The sequence below is a fragment of the Tamandua tetradactyla genome, chromosome 16 (genome assembly GCF_023851605.1).
Source record: "Tamandua tetradactyla isolate mTamTet1 chromosome 16, mTamTet1.pri, whole genome shotgun sequence".
NCBI classification, from domain to species: Eukaryota; Metazoa; Chordata; class Mammalia; order Pilosa; family Myrmecophagidae; genus Tamandua; species Tamandua tetradactyla.
Window position 1 is genome coordinate 69,358,390 of NC_135342.1, and position 20,152 is coordinate 69,378,541.

The following is a 20,152-nucleotide window of genomic DNA, read 5'->3' on the forward strand; positions in this document are numbered from 1 at the left end:
AACTTATAACAATGAGTTTAGAATATTTTTACTTAACAGGGAGAAATATAAAAAGAGTAAAAAAAGACCAGATCTGGAACCATCCCTATAGTTTATGCTATACATCATTAAGCTAAACAAAGGAAATCTTGGTGAAAGATGGGTCTTTGATGATGACTTATAAGATTCTTTTAAATACTTCTGGTGATAATTTTTTTCTAATTAAAATTGATGATCTATATTTGTGTCAAATATCCATTATATAGTCAGTAGAGGATGAAAGACTGAGAAACCCTGGCTTACAGATAAAGCCCAAATTCCTTGGCACAGCATCCAAGACCCATTGTGCCCTGACTCCTGCCTTCCCACCCAGCCTCATTTATCAGCCTCATCCTATGCACATTTACAAGGAACTATTTACAGTGTCCCCAAATGCCATGTTTTCTTGTCTACCTTCTCCCCAAGATGTTCCCAGTACCTTCCTGTCTTCTTCACCTGAAGAACACTTACTTGTCCTTCAAGTTCAGCCAAACCCTCTTCTTCTGTACAATCTCTGAGCTCAGTAGTTAATCGTTTCTTGGGACCAACAGCACATTGGGGTTTAAGCATTCATGTAAATACTTAAACTCCCAAATAGATATGTGCTCCAGAAGGGCAGAGACCACATTCTATATAGCTCATCTTTGCCTGAGTGCTTAACCCAAATTAAAAGTAGAAAAAAAATCTCAAATCACAGCAGTGATATTATGGAGAAATATACCTAATTTGATCTGATAGAAGGGAGAAACGAAAATAGATTTATTTCTGATTCTGATTAGAAAGTGTAAGTCTAAGGAGAATGAAGAAACCAAGGTGTTTGTCTTATCCTCTGGAATACATCCTTTGCCCGCTGGTTCCAATTTTGAGGATAGTTTGAAAAATGCCTTTTAGAAGCATTTAGTAGAGTGTGTTATTTATAACCCTATTTCTGGAACTATTTTCCCACAGCTAGCAAAATCAACCTTCAGAGAAATTGATCTGTTTCCTGGAGATTGAAAACACAGATGAGCACCCCACCCCCTCCAAGCCCAAGTATCAGTCTTCCAACAAAATGAATGACTCATTTTTCCCTCAAGTTCCTACTGCATCAAATTAAGCTATCTAAAAGGAAACTGTTTTCCAATGAATTCTGTCAACCACCTAGGGAATCACTGAATAATAGATTGGTGCTCCCAGTATGCAAACTTAGCTTCAGACTGAATGCATTTTTATATTAGATGATACTTTTAAAAAAATGTTCAAGCAATATTGATTCCATATACACAGCATTATGAAGGAAGGAATTATAACATCTGTGTTTTGGGGAGGATGGGGGCAGGGACAAAATCAAGCTGCTGATTGCCCAGAAGGTAATTCACTCTTTCCCCTATTCTTTCCATCAAGGTGCCTGAGCAGCCTTTTCTTTCTGGTACACAAATAAGACTGCTAGCCCTGTTTTCCTTGCCAAGTTCCAAGGTATTTTGGAACATAGCTTGAATTATTATCAAATTGAATTATTATCAAGTTAAAAAAGAATGTCTTTGGTGCCTCTAATAATCTACTATTTTGAGGTAGAGAGAATATTGACCATGGCTAGCACTCAAATCAACGTTTCCAAATATGAATACTTTTCAAATATTATAATTTTGTTTTGGCAACTTGCAAATTCAAAAGGAATTCTCATATTGAAAGAAAACATTATGCAACATTTTCAATTTCTTAAAACCCACTATTATTATAGGAAATTTAAATAATTTTCAGTTTAGAAGAAAAGACCCCTATGAAAATAAACAGAAACAGTAAAAACATCTAATTCTTGATGGGGACAGATTTTTACATTAGCTTGAACAGGAACAGGAAAAGGCTGCTCTCTGCAAATGATGTGATTTCACTGAAGAAGACAATAGATCCTTTACCTCTACATAAATTATTCTATCTATTCTATGATCACCTTAACAGTAGCTTTGACACAAAAAAGGAGTGAAAAGCACAGTGTGACAAATTCAGATTTCCCTGACTTCTCTCCTCTATCAGCCTCCCCAGTGTACCTGGCTACACCTGGTTATTATGTTCACTCTGCTGAGGTGCTAACATCTTAACTCAGAGGCTAGTGTTAAACCTTGAATAGTTTTTTAGTGTGTGTCAGTGTTTCATACCCAGTAACAAAAGGGACAAGGTATAACAATTTAAAACAGCGTTTTGAACAACCTTCAGTAAGAAATGACTTTACAGTGTGACCCAGTACACATACATGCAAGTGTGTGCATACACATTTGTAAACAAGTTACACAAAACAACATTTACCTTAACTATGCATGGTGCATTCTGATTATTTCCCTTCTACTCTATTTTTCTAGTACTGGTTTTTATCCACTAAATTGATGTCACAATACATTAATGGGTCCTGACCTGTAATTTGAAGCACAGTGATGTACAATACTCTCATATTTTGGGGCATAATATGACATAAAATAATAATAAGACATTAAAATAATACAACAAAATTACACTCAAAATTAATCAATTTGGAACTGTAAAATTCTAAGAAATAGAAGTAGGAAATTTCAATAGAAATATCAAATTCTCTTCCCTGGCACATAAAAAATATGAAGAGTTGAGAATTATTCTAAAGAACTGGTGGACTTAATGAGTCAGAATTGCTTGGAACACAAATAAATATCAGGCAAAGTTTTTGAAGGAGCCCAAAAGAAGAGTGAAAGGTACTTACTAGAACCCAACCAACTTGTACACAGGCAAGAGGAGACTTTTATATCAGCGTGTTATAAAAGAATCTTCCTTTTGCTAAAAGAAATAATTATAAGACTCCTGGGGTTGGAAAGAACTTAAATGTCAAATTCTACATTCTCTTGTTAGATGACAAAAGTAAATCTGCATTTGTTTTGAAAAAATGAGTAACAACTTTGGTCCAAAGCAGCCAACTTCAATTAGAAGTAGGATAAAAATCACTCACTAAAATGTTTAACTTTCTCTTTTTCTTTCTCTCCCTCTTTTTTTAAAACAATGACTAGAATTTTATTAGCCAAGGGAGAGCAGATGGAGGGGAAATAAGAAAAAATATACCTTAAGCATCTTTAAGGTACAACATATTTATAATTTAAGTATCATTTTAAAAGGCCAATGTCCATCAACTCATAAAATGGGCCAACTTCCAAAGCTACGGATGTCACTGACCCATTTTTCAATTAAATTATTATCTGCTGTCCTTTGGTCCAGAAGACTCTTTTATATCTGACTTTGGTCTCTCAATCAGCATAGGACACTGTACAGTGGTTTAAGGGTAACCCTGCTGCTGGAGGTGGGTGCTTTTTCCAAGATAACTTTGAAGTTGCTAGCTCAACTGATGGAGACCACCCATGAAATGGTTCTGTGCCTACCTCATCCTCCCTACAACGATGTCCACTGTGTGCCAGCCACGGGCACACAGAAGAGAAGGCAGAGGCTTGTGAACACCAAAGCTGCGGCAGTCTCTGCAGAGACCATGCTCCAGTCTAGTTAGAGATGGCTAGGAGCCTCTCTCTTGGCATTCATGGGGCCCTCTGGAATTTCCAACAATCCCCAGGGTCTGTTAAGTTCAGAAGGTGCTTTCGAGGAGACAATGGCACCCACATCCTGTAGGACACACCTCCTGAGTCCGAAACCACTCCATCATGTGGCTGGTGTGTCCCCCATGTCCACAGGTCAGGCAGAAATTGGATGAGCCACGCACGGCCACGTGGCAGATGGCACACTGAAATGTGAAGCCTTTGCAGATGGCACACTGCGTACCACGGACCTCACTTCGGCAATGGCTGCAGTACACGCCGAACTCTGGAAGCAGGTGGAAATGGCCAAAGAAAAGAGACAATATATTTAATTCTGAAAATGGAAACTGGCATTGTTAGGCAAGAAAAATTCAGATGTAGTCATCTTTGGATTCTACAGGATTGTATTAGATCAATGACTTTCAAACTTTTTAAAGCAGAAAAAACCCTCTGCTAAAATCTAGACAAGCCTTATAAAGAGGGGCCACTCCCACTGAAGTGGCAGGTGCTGGCAAAGGTGCGGTGGGTGTATCCTCTAAGGTCCTGTGTGGAAACATTAGTGCTCCACCATAAGTGGTGGATGCATCTCACACCCTATCCCGATTCCCACCTCCAATACCTCACATGGGGTCTGTCACACAGAAGGCACTTTAAAAACGTTTACGGAAAGAACTGAATAATTCATTTAACAATTCAGGTGAGAGCTGACGGGTTTCACAAAGTTTACAGCTAGCCCTTTTTACCACCTGCCTGTCAACTGACTGAGCAACAAAAGATAGATCATGACAGGAAACCACTGTGCTTCTCTACCCCAGAGGGAAGCTGTGAGGGCCGCCAGGCTGCAGCTGGTTCTGCCCTAGAGGAGAGCCATCAGGGAAGGCTAGAACTAGTTCCAGGACTCCTGGAGGAGACCTTGAGGACTAACCCCATTGTCTGCATATTCAAGCGTGCTTTAGTCACTATGCTGAGTCCTGGTCCCCCTGTGACCCACCATATCTTCCCCTTCTCTCATCTCCCTCACCTCTGCATAGCCCTAATTTAAATTCCTTACCCTCTCTCCTCCCTGGCCAATCCTTCCACTGGGCCACGCAAAATGCAGATTTTCTCACAGGCTCATACACTCTTCTCTGAATGTTCCCTTTCCCATCTAACTTCAACTCAATTCTGGCTGTGTCCTAAGGGCACTGCTTCCTCCAGAGGCCTTGGGAGGGGCAGGAGGAGGGGTGGGTCCTGTGCTTACAACTGCCTCCAGACTGTTATCTTTCCTTTTGAGGTCAACATTACTAGGCTTCACGGTCCTCTCACCTTTTTCTCTGCTGCCATATACTGACACTGATCAACACACATGCATACCCTATTCACTGAAGACTTATATTCTTGGTTCTCAGTCTTTCTGCTACCCCAACTCTTGGTACGATTCCTGGGGTCCTCAAAATCCATACTGTGTACTCTCTGCACACCTGGCCTTTCATGCCACAACTGTTCATCAGCCCCTTTCTGGCAGCAATTTCCTCTTTGGCCAGCCTGAATTTCAGACCAATTTAAAATATATATATATATATTTAAGAAAACAAACAATACACTTAGAACCTCTAAAAATGGATATCTTAATTAGCTTAATCATAAGCATATTTAAATAAAGTATCCATATAATCATTGCAAAACCTGTGTTTGCACAGTAAGTTTCAAAAACCGTTAGTTGTTATATTTTTAAAAAAAAAAAACAATTTAAAATTAAGGCAGCAAGGGAAAAATCTACAAATTCAGATAGCAAAGTTCTTAAATTTTAAATATTAAACACTAACTTAGATACCATTTGATCAGCTGTGCACAGACCAATTTTACGTTCACTTTTTTGCAAATATTCTCAACTCCTTTGCCCCCCTCTCCCTCAACTGTTCCACCTGGCAAAACCTCGACTCTATCACCTATCCACTCCTTGTCTCCACCAAGCAGCTGAGTGTCCCAGAAGAAAGGCCCACCTTGGAGCTATGTGTTTCCCTTCAAATTACCCAACATCGATGGATACCACACTGCACAGTGGTGGGACTGTTTCTCTTCCATCCCCCAGTGACTTTTTCATACGTTTCTACTTTCCGTAAACTCCTCCCATGCCTCACCACTCCCCTCTCTCACCTGAGGTTCCTCATCTCGCTTCCCTGAGAAAACAGAAGCCAGCAGGTAGGGATACCACAAATCTTTACATCTACCTACCTCTGCTCCCCTTCTCCTTCCATCTGTTTCAACAGAGGAAGTGCTCTTTCTTCTGAGTCAGTCCCTCCGCTTTATGATAATTGGTACTCATAAAAATATACCAATAAGAATGTCTAATACAGGATAACTAAGGAAATAAATTTACCTAATTAAGGTAAATCCTAAGACAAATTAGACTGGATTGTTAATTTTGGTTTAGAAATACATCTTCTCTCTGTAAGCATAACATTTTATATTATATGACTCGGGTTTATTTTCTCATGAAATACCTAATTAGTTTAAACTTAAATTTCTTTAATGGTGTTACTGGTTATATATTACTTCCATTCTAACTGAAAATTATGAAAATACAAAAAGCACATGTTCAAATAAATTGAATTACAATCACGTATTATTTTAAAGGTTTGTTCTTTTGCACTCTAGATTAGACTGTAAATGTAAACCTAATTATTTTCCATATGCATCTGGGTAAAATTATTAAAAAGTGATCTCTCTGAAAAACCCATACCATTAGGAATTATGTTTCTTAATAGTGTGCCCCAGATACTCATTAACTTTAAGAACTTAAACTACTATTTCATTTTGGTAATTCATGAATAATCTTTGCATACTTGACAATTTCTAAATGGATCTAAGGTCATAAAGATGGAGAACACAAAAACACTCAGTCACTAAACATAATTTTAATATTTCTCCCTTGCCTCTTACTGTAATACATTATAGGCTGGCCATTAGGTAACAGGCTAAAAAGGATGTGCAAAATTATCAGGAGATAGAAAGATGGCAGATATTGGGCAACCAATGCTTAAAGAGTACAGAATATTCAATAAAATTAATTGCAAAGGTTCAGAAATGGATAGCACAATATTTTGTGAGAGTAGCACAATATTGTAAGTGTAATTCATCAAGTTGAGTATGAGTTAATGGCTGAAAAAGGAAGGCTAGAGTTGTGGATGTCATCGGAAGTTAAGCTACAGAAAAAAACTGGGACTGTATAACTCAACGAAACCTAGTGTGGACAATGATGGTGGTTAATTTTACAGATATAAGGAAGTTTTTACATGAATGAGAACAAATGTATGTCATTATTAGAAGGTGTTAAAATGGGATGTTATATGGAAAAAATACAATTAATACAAACTAAGATCTGTAGTTAATAGTAACAGGGTAATATTCTTTATTAATTGCACCCAAGGCAATATACCAAAGCTAAATGTAATTAAGAGGGGGATACAAGGGAGGGATATGGGATTTCTTTTTCCCTTTTTCTTTTTAAAAGAAAAGGGAATGTTCTCATATAGACTGTGGTGGTGAATACATAACAATGGGATTATAGCAGGAGCCATTGATTGTACACTTATGATGGACTGCACGGTATGAATAAAAATGTTTAAAAACAAAAAACTACAAGTGCTGGAGAAGATGTAGAGAGAAAGTTATACCTATTCACTGTTGGTAGGAAAGCAGAATTGTGCAGCCCCTCTGGAGGGCAGTGTGGTGGTTCCTCAGGTTGATACGAACCGAAATGACCTATTCTCTAGCAATCCTATAACTAGGTATGTACTCAGATGATCTGAAGGCAGGGACACGAACTGACATTTGCACACAGAGGTGTATGGTGGCATTATTCATGATTGCCAATGGATGGAGGGGACCCAAGGGCTTGGCAACAGTTAAGTGGAAGAGCAAACTGCTAAATACATATGGTGGAATATTGTGCAGCTGCAGAAAGGAATTAAGGTGTGAGGCATGCAACGATGTGAATGAACCTTGAGGACATTATGTTGAGCAAAGTAAGACAGAAGTGAAAGGCAGATGTAGTATGGTCTCACTAATATGAACTAACTAGAATCAGCAAACTCCTAGAGTTAAAGTGAAAGTATAGGTTATCAGGAGATAGAAAGAGGGCAGAGATTGGGCAATCAATGCTTATGGGTTACAGAATGCTCAATAAGGTTGATTGTAAAGGTTCAGAAAAGGATTGCACAATACTGTGTGATGGTAGCACAATACTGTAAGTGTAATTAACAAAGCTGAGTATAAGTATGGTTGAAAGAGGAAGGCTAGAGTCATGTAAGTCACCAGAAGGAAAGCTAGAGGAGAAAAACTGGAACTGCATAACTTAGCGAAACCTAGAGTGGTCCACTTAGGATGGATTGTATGGCACGTGTCAAAGTATCTTTTACATCTCAACTATCTTTACAATTTCTTTGACAGTCTGTTAAGGGTGTTTGTATGACAGTCTGTTAAGGGTTACTTGTATAAATTAAAGAAAATTCTAAACTAAAACAAAAATACGCCACTATAATAAAGTGTTAATAATAGGGTGGTATATGGGAAAATACAATTAAGGTAAACTAAGGTCTACAGTAAATAGTAACATTGTAATATTCTGGCATTAATGGTAACAATGCACTATACTAAAACTAAATATCAGTAATAGGGGAATATAAGAGGTTTGGGATTTTTCTTCTTAAGAAATGAGATGTTCTCATATTAACTATAGTGACTAATGCATAACCATGTGATTATACCAAGAACCACTGATTGTACACTTAGGATGGATTGTATGGCACGTGAATAAAAAATAAATAAATTCATATTAAAAAAGATAATAACAAGGATAAGGGGGTTAGGATGCTTTGGGTTTTCTTTTTCTTTTTTTTTTTTTTGAGTAATGAAAATGTTCTAAAATTGATTGTGGTGATGAATGCACAATTTTGTGATGATCCTGTAACTTTGGAGGGATTATATGGTGTGTGAATACATCTCAATAAAATTGCATTCCCAAAAAAAGGCTATGCAGACATCTTTGGACCATGCTGGTGTAAATGCTTATTTTCACCACTTCGAGGAAATATAAAGGGATGTATAGTGTGTTCAATAATAAAACTGTCAAGGTATCTCTCTTTTTTTTTTTTTTTTTGTATGACAGGCACCAGGAATCGAACCCAGGTCTCCAGCATCGCAGGCTAGAACTCTGCCTGCTGAGCCACCGTGGTCTGCCCTGTCAAAGTATCTTTTACATCTCAACTATCTTTACAATTTCTTTGACAGTCTGTTAAGGGTGTTTGTATGTGACAGACAGCCCTAGATTTTCTCTGTGTCTTTAAGGGACGAACAGTTAACTTTCGTTAAGAGCTTTAATTAATATGGGTGGTTAAGACTATTCTAGATTCAAACTGCAAACTAGTACTATTTGCAGGGAGGTAGAATCTATAATCAGATAATTGATATGCTTTGTTTATCAAGGGAAATGTTATAGTTCTACTAAGATGGTCAATCAATGTAGTATACATTCTATCTTGTTTAATGTGCTGATTAGTTCAGCATATTTAAAAAGTAAAGTTAAAGGCTTTAAATTTGCAGCTCTGTGTGTGTGTGTATGTGTAAAGGTATTTTAAGACTTTTTAACAAAAAAAAATCTTATAACCATTAAGAGGAAAAAATAAATATTCAAAAGAACATTGATCTGAAAACAAGAAAAAGAAAAAGTTATTGTGTGCCTGAAAAACTAAGGTTCCTCATAGGATCAAAATAATCTTACTTGAGAATTGGTTAAATTTTGGTTCTTTTTTATCATACTTTTGAATTTTAAGCAAAAGTCTACTTCTGAAAAGTCTATATATCACAATAATTATTATCTGCTGCTGAGTTTATTTTAAATATTGTCATTCTGAACCAAATCTATAATTATTTCTTGTATTTATATGCTTATAACTTATGCTTATATCTAATTTCCTCTAGCAACTCTTTTTGAAATAGTCTTTTCATAATTTCAGGCCCCAAATTCAGAATAATAAAGCTCTCAAAGTATCTTTTACATTTTAAACATCTTTGGTATTTTCCACATGGCCATCGGCAACCCTAAAAATTTGTTCCCTCACTTTATAGAAGGATGGATGCTAGAAATTATTGGGAATACCTGGTACTCTCCATACCTTTAATTAGCTCAATATTATTGCAAGAACTCTTATATTTATTAACTCTTAATATGAGAAATATTGACAATTCAAAAAAAGAATTTCAACTTCCCTAGGTTAACTATATACAAGTACAATTTATTAATACGAATTTTTTCAACATCTTGGTACCTTTCAGAATGGATAAAAAGGTGTTTATGCTTATTTGAAAAGATTGGCATAAAGTCCCAAACTGATTTATAATTAGTTTGTTTTTAGGTTTAAAATATTCTTTTAATTCTCACCTGCCATGCCAGAGACCAAGGTTCAATTCCCGAAGTCTGCCCATGACAAAAAAAAAAAAAAAAATCTTTTTCATTTGGCAACAATCATAATTAACATTTTACGGGATGAATTAAAAGGCTCTGGAAATCTGACAATGTCTCAGCTGTTCATAATGTTTTACTCTCAAGATAATCACTAACTAAATCCTTTTGAAATGATTATGTATATAACTAAATAGATGACTCCACTCCTTTTTTGTTTTTGCATGGGCAGGCACTGGGAATCGAACCTGGGTCTCTGCCACTGTGCCACCATCGCCAGCCCTCCACTCCATTTTAATATTATCAGTTATAATAAATTAACCAGAGCCATTTAGCCTTATTTCCAATAGGAGATTTCCTCTTCCCTCACTTGGCTAAAGTCCCCTGATAAAAACTTAAGGTCAGCAATAGAAACTTCTGGAAGAAACATCAAAATAAAACCTCTTTCAAGATCTCCTCCAAGTACTCGTCACTACTGATACTAGATTGAAGAGACTCCTGGGTCCTAGATTTATAGAAGAGGATGACATTGCTTCAATGAGACACTGATACCTGACAGACTGTGGGAAGGAAAAAGGATTCCCAGAACTCTTCAATTCAGAAGCAGATAACTTAGTGAAAGGAGACTGCTAAATAACCCAAGTTAGAGTAAGAACTACTTACCAAGGCCTGAATAAAACTGATGAAAAATTTAATTGTGGTTAATTGTCTATTTTTCAATAGATATCTGAGAAAACCCCTTTCCTTCTTTCTTGCTCCATCTTTACCCTTCAGTTTAACAGGTTATGCTTATATAAATTACAACAAAACACTCTTGCTTTGTTGCTCCAATTAACCTTTCACAATTCAGGGGAAAATTTTTAAAATGATCTTAATATAGACTGTAAGATCATAAATAATCAGGAAAACTTTAGACCAATAATTCCATAGGAAATAATCATTTACTGGCTGATTAGCCTTCTCTGCAAGCTACTCATAACTAGTCAAGTGTCATTCAAAGTGCCTTTTCTTTTCATGACAAAGTATTTACATAGGTTCAATAAGAATCTGTCCTCCTCATGAGGATAAATGTTGTTAAATCAAATTTATAACAATGCCACGTCAAATGTCACATTTAAATTCAAGTCTCATTTAATTAGGTATGATAAGCTATTACTAAGAAGGAGAATGCTTCATACATAGGCATGAGGTCTACAAAGTCCTCCCTGGAAACTGTTCTTTGGCTTGTTCTGTAACGCCAGCCTTACAGAAGTAAACAATGTCAATTCCTGACAGGCCAGGACCACTGACACACTTGGGGCTCACCGGGAAGGAGGACTGCTACTACAGGTAGAGGTTTTGCAGGTGAAGTCAGAGGCAAAGTGGATCATTCTTGGTTCCCAATAAACAAACTAATAAGGACAATAAGAATACTTCTGGCACAAAGAATGATCACACCATAGTAGATGATCAATTCTGGAGGCTTGACAAAAAGTCTACACAGAAGTTAATGCTAAAATCTTAGTATTGTAGGGCTCTAGTTTGGTTAATAACACAAGAGATTTGTAAATTATTCAATATCACCTACTATACAAATGTAGATAAAACAAGCCAAATATTCTTTCTCTTGAGAACAACAAAATTATCTAAAATTGAGAGGGTTGATGGACTGTGGACTTTGGGCATTATACATGATGCCTAATGAATGCAGGTAGCTAAAGGATGCACTGGCTGAGAAGTAGATAGGCAAACGATGGTAGGTACATATGGATACATATGATCGGAATTGTGCTGCTACAAAAAGGAACAAAGTTGTGAGGCATGCAACCATGTGGATGAAGCTGTGGGACATTTGGTGAGGCAAAATAAGCCAGAAACGAAAGAACAATTATTGTATGGTTTCCTTTAGAAAATGTTTATAAGAAAAACAGGAGCCTGGATTGTAAGCTCTTATATATAGCAGACACATTTAGTCTGGAGTGGTAATTATTATTTCTGGATTTGGAGAGGATGTTTTATAAATCTCTCTAAGCCCCTCTTTGCAAGTGAAATCATTGCCCTCTCCCCTACATGGGACATGACATCCAGGGGTGAGTCTCCCTGGCGACATGGGACATGACTCCCAGGGATGAGTCCGGCCCTGGCACCATGGGATCAACAATTTTATCCTGACCAAAAGGGAGAAAAGAAGTGTAACTAATAAAGTATCAGAGAGAGTTCAAATAGAGTAGAGAGGCTACTCTGGAGGTTGCTCTTTCACAAGCTTCAGTTAGACATTGCTACCTATCATAACTTGCCAAACCCCAACCAAAACCATTCTAGCAAATCCTAAAAAATACCTAGGGCAATATGTAAGATTCTACAAAAGTTCCATGCACTAGAGCAACTTTCCAGATATCTACAAGCTCCAGATGGTTCCCTGGACAGATAAGTCCTGAAACGTAGAGGGCCCAGCCTGTCCAGAACATTACTAGTTCTATCTCCCTACACCATATTATTGACAGCCCCTTCCAACACGAAAAAGTTAGAATGGCCATAGCCCAAATACCCCTAAAGAGAAGGATAGAAAGGTCAAAGGTGATGGTGGAGTTATGCAGAGAAGACAGGATTTAACAAATGAATATGATGGCTGAATCATTAAATTGATACCTCTTTTAGTTTCCAGTATCTTGGAGCAGCGAGAAGTGAAGACCTAAAATTGTGGAAATGTAACCCATGTCAAACTCTGAAATCTGACCTACAACTAATTGTGGTGCTGTGCTTTGAAATTTATTGCTTTTTTGTATATATGTTATTTTTCACAAAAAGAAAAAAAAGCTGATTGTGATTATAAAAAAAGTATATACTCCATCTAGCCTCCAATGTTATGGAGCAGTTAGAAGAAAAAATCTGAGATGATAGTATGGTAGCCTGTGACAAACTCTGGGATCTGTCCTGTAACTACTTGTTGAAGAGTGCTTTGAAAACTATTGCTTTTTTATTTCTGCACTTTGTATAAATGTTTTATTATCCAATTTAAAAAGTTAAAAAAAAAACAGGCAAATAAACAACACATTAAATTAATAAACTGAATCAGAAAATTGCTGAATAAATTAGGTGGTCTAATCCACATCTCTGGGGCAGGAATTGCTCACCAAGGAGGAACTGAGAAAGGAAAGAACTCACCGTGCTCTGCCACCATAATGACCAAGCACATCATGTACCACAATTAGGAAAAAGTAAAAGCAAAAGTCATTTTATATCCTGGGATTTTTTTTATAAGAATACTCTATCTAGTATTAATTCTCAAAATAAATGAAGCCTTCAGCCATTTCTAAAAATATCTAACTCCCAAATGAAAATAAATTTATCCCTCAAATTTGCTATGTAAATCTGTCTACAGATATGTGACGACCCTTGCAGATATGATCTTGTGAGGAACTGCTGATTTTTCCCCATGAAGAGACTAATTATAACCCTGTAGCCTTGTAGACTTTTTCTTTCAATACTGTTTTGCCCTGATTTTTGAAAACCCAATTTTTACAAAGTCTGGACTACTCTGCAAAACTCTTTAAATAAAAATACTTTTCTTAATGTTTTTTTGTATGTGAATTTTCCTTTCACAACAATACCCTCTCTCACTTTTTAACCTCCTGATATTATTTTTGTTGGTATTAGCACATATTAGTCATTCTTGAATATAATACATGTTTATATCTTAACTCTGATTGGATTTTAGACTTCTTAATCCCAGAGACCATACCTTAGATTTCTTTGTTCATCTCACACAAAATGCAGCCTCTTTGATTAATAATAGATGTCAATAAGGGTTTAGCTGATTGATAGATTCATACATCAGCTACATATCTCTGTGATTCATAAATTTTCCTGAAAACTAATTTTAAAAGACAACTTGTTCTAGGCTATCATTAATCTCTCCCTGAAATACCTTTATGCATTTAGATGCCCTGAAAAACATATTGCCCAAATAGCACTGTGTCTTTACATTTCTTCAAGTATACACAGAAAAATAATTCACATTAATCCTTGTCATTCAATATCAAAATATATATCTTACTCTGCTTTATTTATTTTTTAAAAATAGAAACTATAGGAACACATAATTTTAATAGTCAAATGGTTCCATAGATGCTTATTATAATAACTAGCACTTCCCTCATCCCTTGCCCCCCCACTGCTCCCCAGAGGAAATCTTTTCAATTCATTTAACTGTTTCTTTTGTTTACACCTCTTTACCTCTAAATAACATGTTTATAAAGCCGTTTCTTAATTTTCATATTTAAGCATTATTTACTGACTTTCCACAGAGGAAGATCTCTTTCACTTCCCTGATCTCCCCAAAGCCATCCTTTTCGCAAGACATGTAGAACACCCGTCCTTTTATCTTCCCCATAGAGTTCTATTATCATTTTGGTTGCGTCAGAATTCAGATTTTACATTATTTATCCAGGTTAAATATTCAAGTCAAGCCATGTACTATGTACCATATATAAAATACTATGATTACTTTTATTTCTTTTGTTTTTCCTAGAGTTAAGAACTGTCATGTTCTTTTTATGTGCTCAGTTTGCTATGTACTTATTGATAATTCATCTTCAAAGTCTCCCTCAAACATCCAACTCTTCTATAAATACACTGAACAATGAAATATACTAGGTATGTTTTCAATTTTCTCTTCTCAGAGACATCACTCCTGAAGCCTGCTAAGCCACTCCAGCCTGCACTGGTCTATCTCTAAGTCTGTCATGCAGAGCTTCCTTCACCGTCATTCTGACTCCATTATTGCCAAGATTCAATGTATTCCTCCTTCTTAGATAAGCTGAAGGTTTACTTTCATATGTGATTGATAATTTGAGTACAGCATTCTAGGTCAGAAATAATTTTCTTGAGAATTTAGAAAGCATAGCTGCACTGTCATCTAGTTTCTAGTATTGTTCCTGAAAAGTACGATGCCATTTATAGTCCCTTTGTATGTGATCTGCTTTTGCTCTCTGGAAGCTTCTAGAATCTTCTCTTTACCTTGGGTCTCTTTTCATTCATTATTCTAGTTATGTGGTGGGTCCTTTCAATCTGAAATGAACTGACCTTCAGAGAATTACCTTCCAGCTTTTGCTTGGGTTAGAGGAGTGCTAGAAATCTGCTCTGCAAACCAGGAGTGGAGATCTGGGGATCCTAAAAAGGCTGTTAAACAATCCTCCTGTTTTTAATCTCATCTTCATGCCACTTCCAGAGATTCTTGGTACCCCTAATTCATGAGCCATTTGGGGGTTGTACAATTGTGTCTTGTTTTTCTGATTGCTAGTTTCTATTATTCAGGCCCTGTAATATCGGCTACCACTAGACTATCTGATTCTCAGGTCCCAAATTTTATTGCCAACATTTCTTCTCGTAACAGTTATGCCTTTTTAGGAAAGCTCTCAATAGCAATTATGGTGAGGTCTGTGGACAGAGATGAAATCAATGTGTGTTCAGTCCACTATCTTTGGCAGTCTTCCATTTTCATTCTATCCTTTAAAAACCATCTCTTCTCTTAGACTCTTAGCACAGTTTTGTTTTTCCTAAAAACTCACTGGTCTTTCATTCTAAGTCTCTGTTTCTGGTTATTCCTCCAGGATGCAAACTCTCCTTCCTGTCACCACTGTCCCTATTCCCACCACCCCATCCTACCCCACCCCCATAGTAAATGCACTCGTTCTCACAGTTTGAATATATCTATATGCTGAAGATTCCCAAATTTATAGCTCTGGCCTCAATGTCTCCTCTGAACTCCAGACTCACATTTGACTTACATGACTTTCCTAGTCTGATTATCCCACATACATCTCCAATTGTCCCAAACTGAACTTGTAGACTTTCTTCCATAGCCTTCTTTATCTCAGAATATGACACCACCACCTATCCACTTGCTCTACTGGAAACCTAGGAATCCCCTCTTTGTCTCTTTTTCTCAATCCCACATTCAATATATTAGCAAGTCACGATGAATCCACTTCTAAAACAAATTTTTAATCCTTCCATCTCTGTCCATCTCCACAATACCATATTCAGATGATGCTGTCAAAATCTCTCTGATTACTGTAACAGTCTCAAAATTGGTCTTCCTACTTCTACTTCTGCCTTTCTCCAATCCTTTCTTCACATAACAGCCAAGTGATCTTAAGATGTAAACTAGGTCATCCCATTTGCTTTCTTAATGTCTTTTGATAGCTTCTCATTGAATTTAGAATAAAACTTAAATTCTTTACCTTGACTTAGAGGTCCCTGCCTAATTATCTCTGCAATCTAATTTTATATCACTCTTCTCACTTACTGTTTTCCCACTCTGGCCTTCCTTCACTGGTTATTTCTCCCAGGGGCTGTTCCCTCTGCATGGGAAGCTCTTTACCCTGCTCTGCACAGATGGCTCCTTTTCACCCTAAGCCTTCGGCCAAAATATCACCTCCTCAGAGAGGTCTACTTAGACGCCTTAACACATCTTCTAAAACTCTCCCATCTTATTCTCCTATAGTACCTTTTAGACCATAATAAGAAAATAAATAAATTCATATTTACCAATCCCTTTGTGAGGATCAGGGGGACAGGAAACAAACTTCAGCACTTCAGCTCGTTTCTCTCTTAGGCCCCAGCGATAGAGGATTTCTCCATAGCATTTCTTAAAGTCATCAAATTGCTGGGTATTGGCAGGATCCAGAAGCCTGGATAAAATTCAAAAAAGTCCCTGTCAATTCTTTTAAGTAAAAACAAACTCAATACCAAATGGTACTTAATATATTCTCTTAAAGCAAGATTCCTGACTTTGGAGAATCTAAGAAATGAAATTGCAGCTCTCCTCTGGGACGGTGGCTACCTTTTGTTTTTATCATGCTGGTCACGTTCTCGCTCCCGGGGATCACTGTAGGTCAGACTCCCAAAGCGTATTTCTTCTGGTGAAGACTCTCCCCAGGGTGAAGATATATGTTCTGCCTCTCTTCCCGCTGAAGAAAATCAAATGGGAATGGAAGATGGAAATAAAAGAAAACATAAAAATCTGAAAACTTTCATAATGCAGTGTGCATCCAATTTATCCCCTGTGAGAAGAGTTAAACTAAGATGAAGAATGCAACTAAGACAGAACTCTTTCCTAACACTACCTTTTTGTGCAGGTACTTATTATTAAGGTATCATTTTAATTAAGCACACATATAATGATTAAGCAAATTATGGTATGCTGATATAGTGGAATATTATGCAGTCATCATTTTTAGGGACTTTTTAAACACCATGAGAAAATGTTTCTAGAAAGATTAAAAAGAAAAAAGAACATAAACTTCACATCTATAGAATGACCACAGACCCACAAAAATTGGAAGAAATTGTTCTGAGATGTCAACAATATTATTTCTAGGTGGGGGATTATTGATGATTACTATTTTTTCCTCTACTACTTGTTTTTCTTCACTGGGTATGTATTATTTTAACAATGAGTAAAATAAGCTCATCTTAAAAAAGAAAATTAAAAAACCCAGAAAACACAAATATAACTACTCTATAAACAGAACTTAAAGGCCACCTGGAGTCAGGTCCAGCCTTATTTCTCTACACTGAAAGAGGGAGATAATAGGAAGTGGCAGGTGACCATGCAACGGGCATGTGAAGAGGAAAGGATGAGGATTAGGTTTTTGAGGTGAACAGTGAGAAATCCCATTATCAGTTTCTTGAGGTTATAAGATGAAATGATGTGATGCTCCAATAAATCCCAGACTGATTTGTACAGTGAATAAAGAAGTATTTGTAAAGTCCCCTTGGGGGAATGGGGAGAAAGGGAGATACAGTCAACTTACCCATTTAGAGAATTTCTGATATTCTAGCAGGCAGTGGGGACAAATAATAGGCCAAGCCCTTGCTCTTGGGATTCACCCTATGAAACTTATTCCTGCAAAGGATAGGCTAAGCATACTTAAAATTAGACCTAAGAGTCACCCCCAGAGAACCTCTTTTGTTGCTCAGATGCGGCCTCTCTTTCTAAGCCGACATGGCAAGTGAATTTATTGCCCTCCCCCTCTAAGTGGGACATGACTCCCAGGGGTGTAAATCTCCCTGGCAACATGGGATAGAAATCCTGGGATGAGATGGGACCTGGCATTAAGGGATTGAGGAAACCTTCCTGACCAAAAAGGGGAAGAGAGAAATGGGAAAAAATAAAGTGTCAGTGGCTGAGAGACTAGAAACAAAGTTGAGAGGTTATCTTGGAGGTTATTCTTTTTTTTTTTTCGGCATGGGCAGGCACCAGGAATCGAACCTGGGTCTCTGGCATGGCAGGTGAGTACTCTGCCTGCTGAGTCACTGTAGCCTGTCCTTGGAGGTTATTCTTAACGTGTTATAGAGATATACTCTTTTTAGTTTATGGTGTATTGGAGTGGCTAGAAGGAAGCACCTGAAACTGTAGAGCTGTGTTCCAGTAGCCTTATTTTTTGAAGATAATTGCATAATGATATAGCTTTTACAATGTGACTGCATGATTGTGAAAACCTTGTGTCTAATGTTCCTTTTATCTAGGGTATGGACAGATGAGTAAAAAATATAGCTAAAAAATTAGTAACGGGGGAACAAAGGTTAAAATAAAAATAAATTGGGTAGATGGAAATGCTAGTGTTCAATGAGAAGGAGGGGTAAGGGGTATGGTGTGTATGAGTTTTTCTTTTTTATTCCTTTTCTGGAGTAATGCAAATGTTAAAAAAATGATCATAGTGATGAATATACAATTATGTGATGATACTGTGAGCCACTGATTTACACCATGTATGGTATATTTGTATGTTGTTTTATCAATACAAATATTTAAAAATATATAAAAAAATAAAAAGACGAAACCCAGTGAAGTATGGAGGTCTTTTCAAACATGAAAGTCCAGGCCTTACTGACAATATCACTATTATACTAAGCTTAAAGAAAAATGGAGAAAAGGAAAAACAGGGAGAATATTCATCAACTAAAGATTATATGTTAATGATTCACACACATAGCTTTTATAGTACCAAAAAAAAATCAAGAATGGGTTAAGGCATTTCCATACCAACCTATGTTCCAGCCACCAGTGTTGAGCCCTGGGTCTGACATACTTGAGCAGGATCCAGAGGAAGTAAAGCTAGGCTACAGAGGGGAAGAGAAAAATGAATAGATGTAGCATAAAAAGTACCATTCTACACGGAATTTTGCACTTAGGAAAAATCAGAGCTAGAAAAAATATATAAACTTACATATCTACTATGGGAAACTACAACATTGGAAGAACGATTAAGAAAAGGCCCAAAGGGGGTTGATATTCCTTGAGGCCTAGACTGGGCTTCAAACACACTGCAAAGCATAGCCAACGTCTGAACATCCCGAAGCCGACAGTAATGAGCCAATCTGAGAAGATAAAAGGAAAGAAGCCAAATCAAGATAAGGGATCAAAGAAGGACAACTATGAGAGTCCTAGCAGGTTGTCACCATAGGATAAGGAAGGGAGGCTTAATTTTGCCTCAAAATTACTGTCAAGAACTGGGGCTTCTACAGAACAAGTGGTTTGACCCATTTTGAATTTAGCTAAATTTGTTTAGGAATAAAATGTATCAAAGTATTACAGATTACCTGGATAACAAATCTGAAATCTTCAGGCTGGAGTTGAGGCAAGGATTCAAAATGAAATGTAGCTTCTTCAAGAATTAAATTGACTGACATTAACCTAAATGATGTACATTACATGCTCTCTCAGTATTCCCAAGGACAAGGAAGAATTACACTGCTTTTTTGGGGGGTCCTATATACTTAATTCATATAAACTAAAGTTAAGTGAAGGCAGACAGAGAACACTGTACCAGCAAGGTATGGAGAGTAGTCAATAGAATCCAGAAGTAAAATCATGAATTGGAGCTATTAAATAAGAACAACAAAGGATATCTTTACTTCATATCCCCTTTGTTCCTTTCAGGATCACTATACTAGAATATAAGCTAGGGTCAGAAGGACTTTGCCCTTGTGATGGAACAGGCTCTTGCCCCAGGTCTGGCTTCAACAAGTAAGTAAAACAAGCTTCAGGAAGCCTAAAGGAAGCAGAGTTCCTCTGTACAGAACCTGGGCCTCAATATTATGGAAGTAGTGATACATTAAATTGTATATTATATTTCCAATCCACCATATTTCAGTACAATGAATCGAACGAAAATTCAATGTT

At 36.9% G+C, this 20,152-nt stretch overlaps 1 protein-coding gene across 6 annotated transcripts in view; it reads right to left on the reverse strand.

The window, feature by feature from the left end:
- Positions 1-2,176: 2,176 nt before the first annotated feature.
- Positions 2,177-20,152, reverse strand: part of WDR59 (WD repeat domain 59) — a 139,017-nt gene continuing 121,041 nt past the window's right edge. For all 6 annotated transcript variants that reach the window (XM_077133033.1, XM_077133031.1, XM_077133030.1 and 3 more), the window contains 5 exons: positions 19,197-19,347; positions 19,017-19,089; positions 16,808-16,934; positions 16,513-16,655; positions 2,177-3,825 (listed from right to left, as the gene is read on the reverse strand). In XM_077133033.1, coding sequence (XP_076989148.1) covers positions 3,590-3,825; positions 16,513-16,655; positions 16,808-16,934; positions 19,017-19,089; positions 19,197-19,347 — 730 coding nt within the window. In that variant the 3' untranslated portion in view covers positions 2,177-3,589. The remainder of the gene's footprint in view (positions 3,826-16,512; positions 16,656-16,807; positions 16,935-19,016; positions 19,090-19,196; positions 19,348-20,152) is intronic.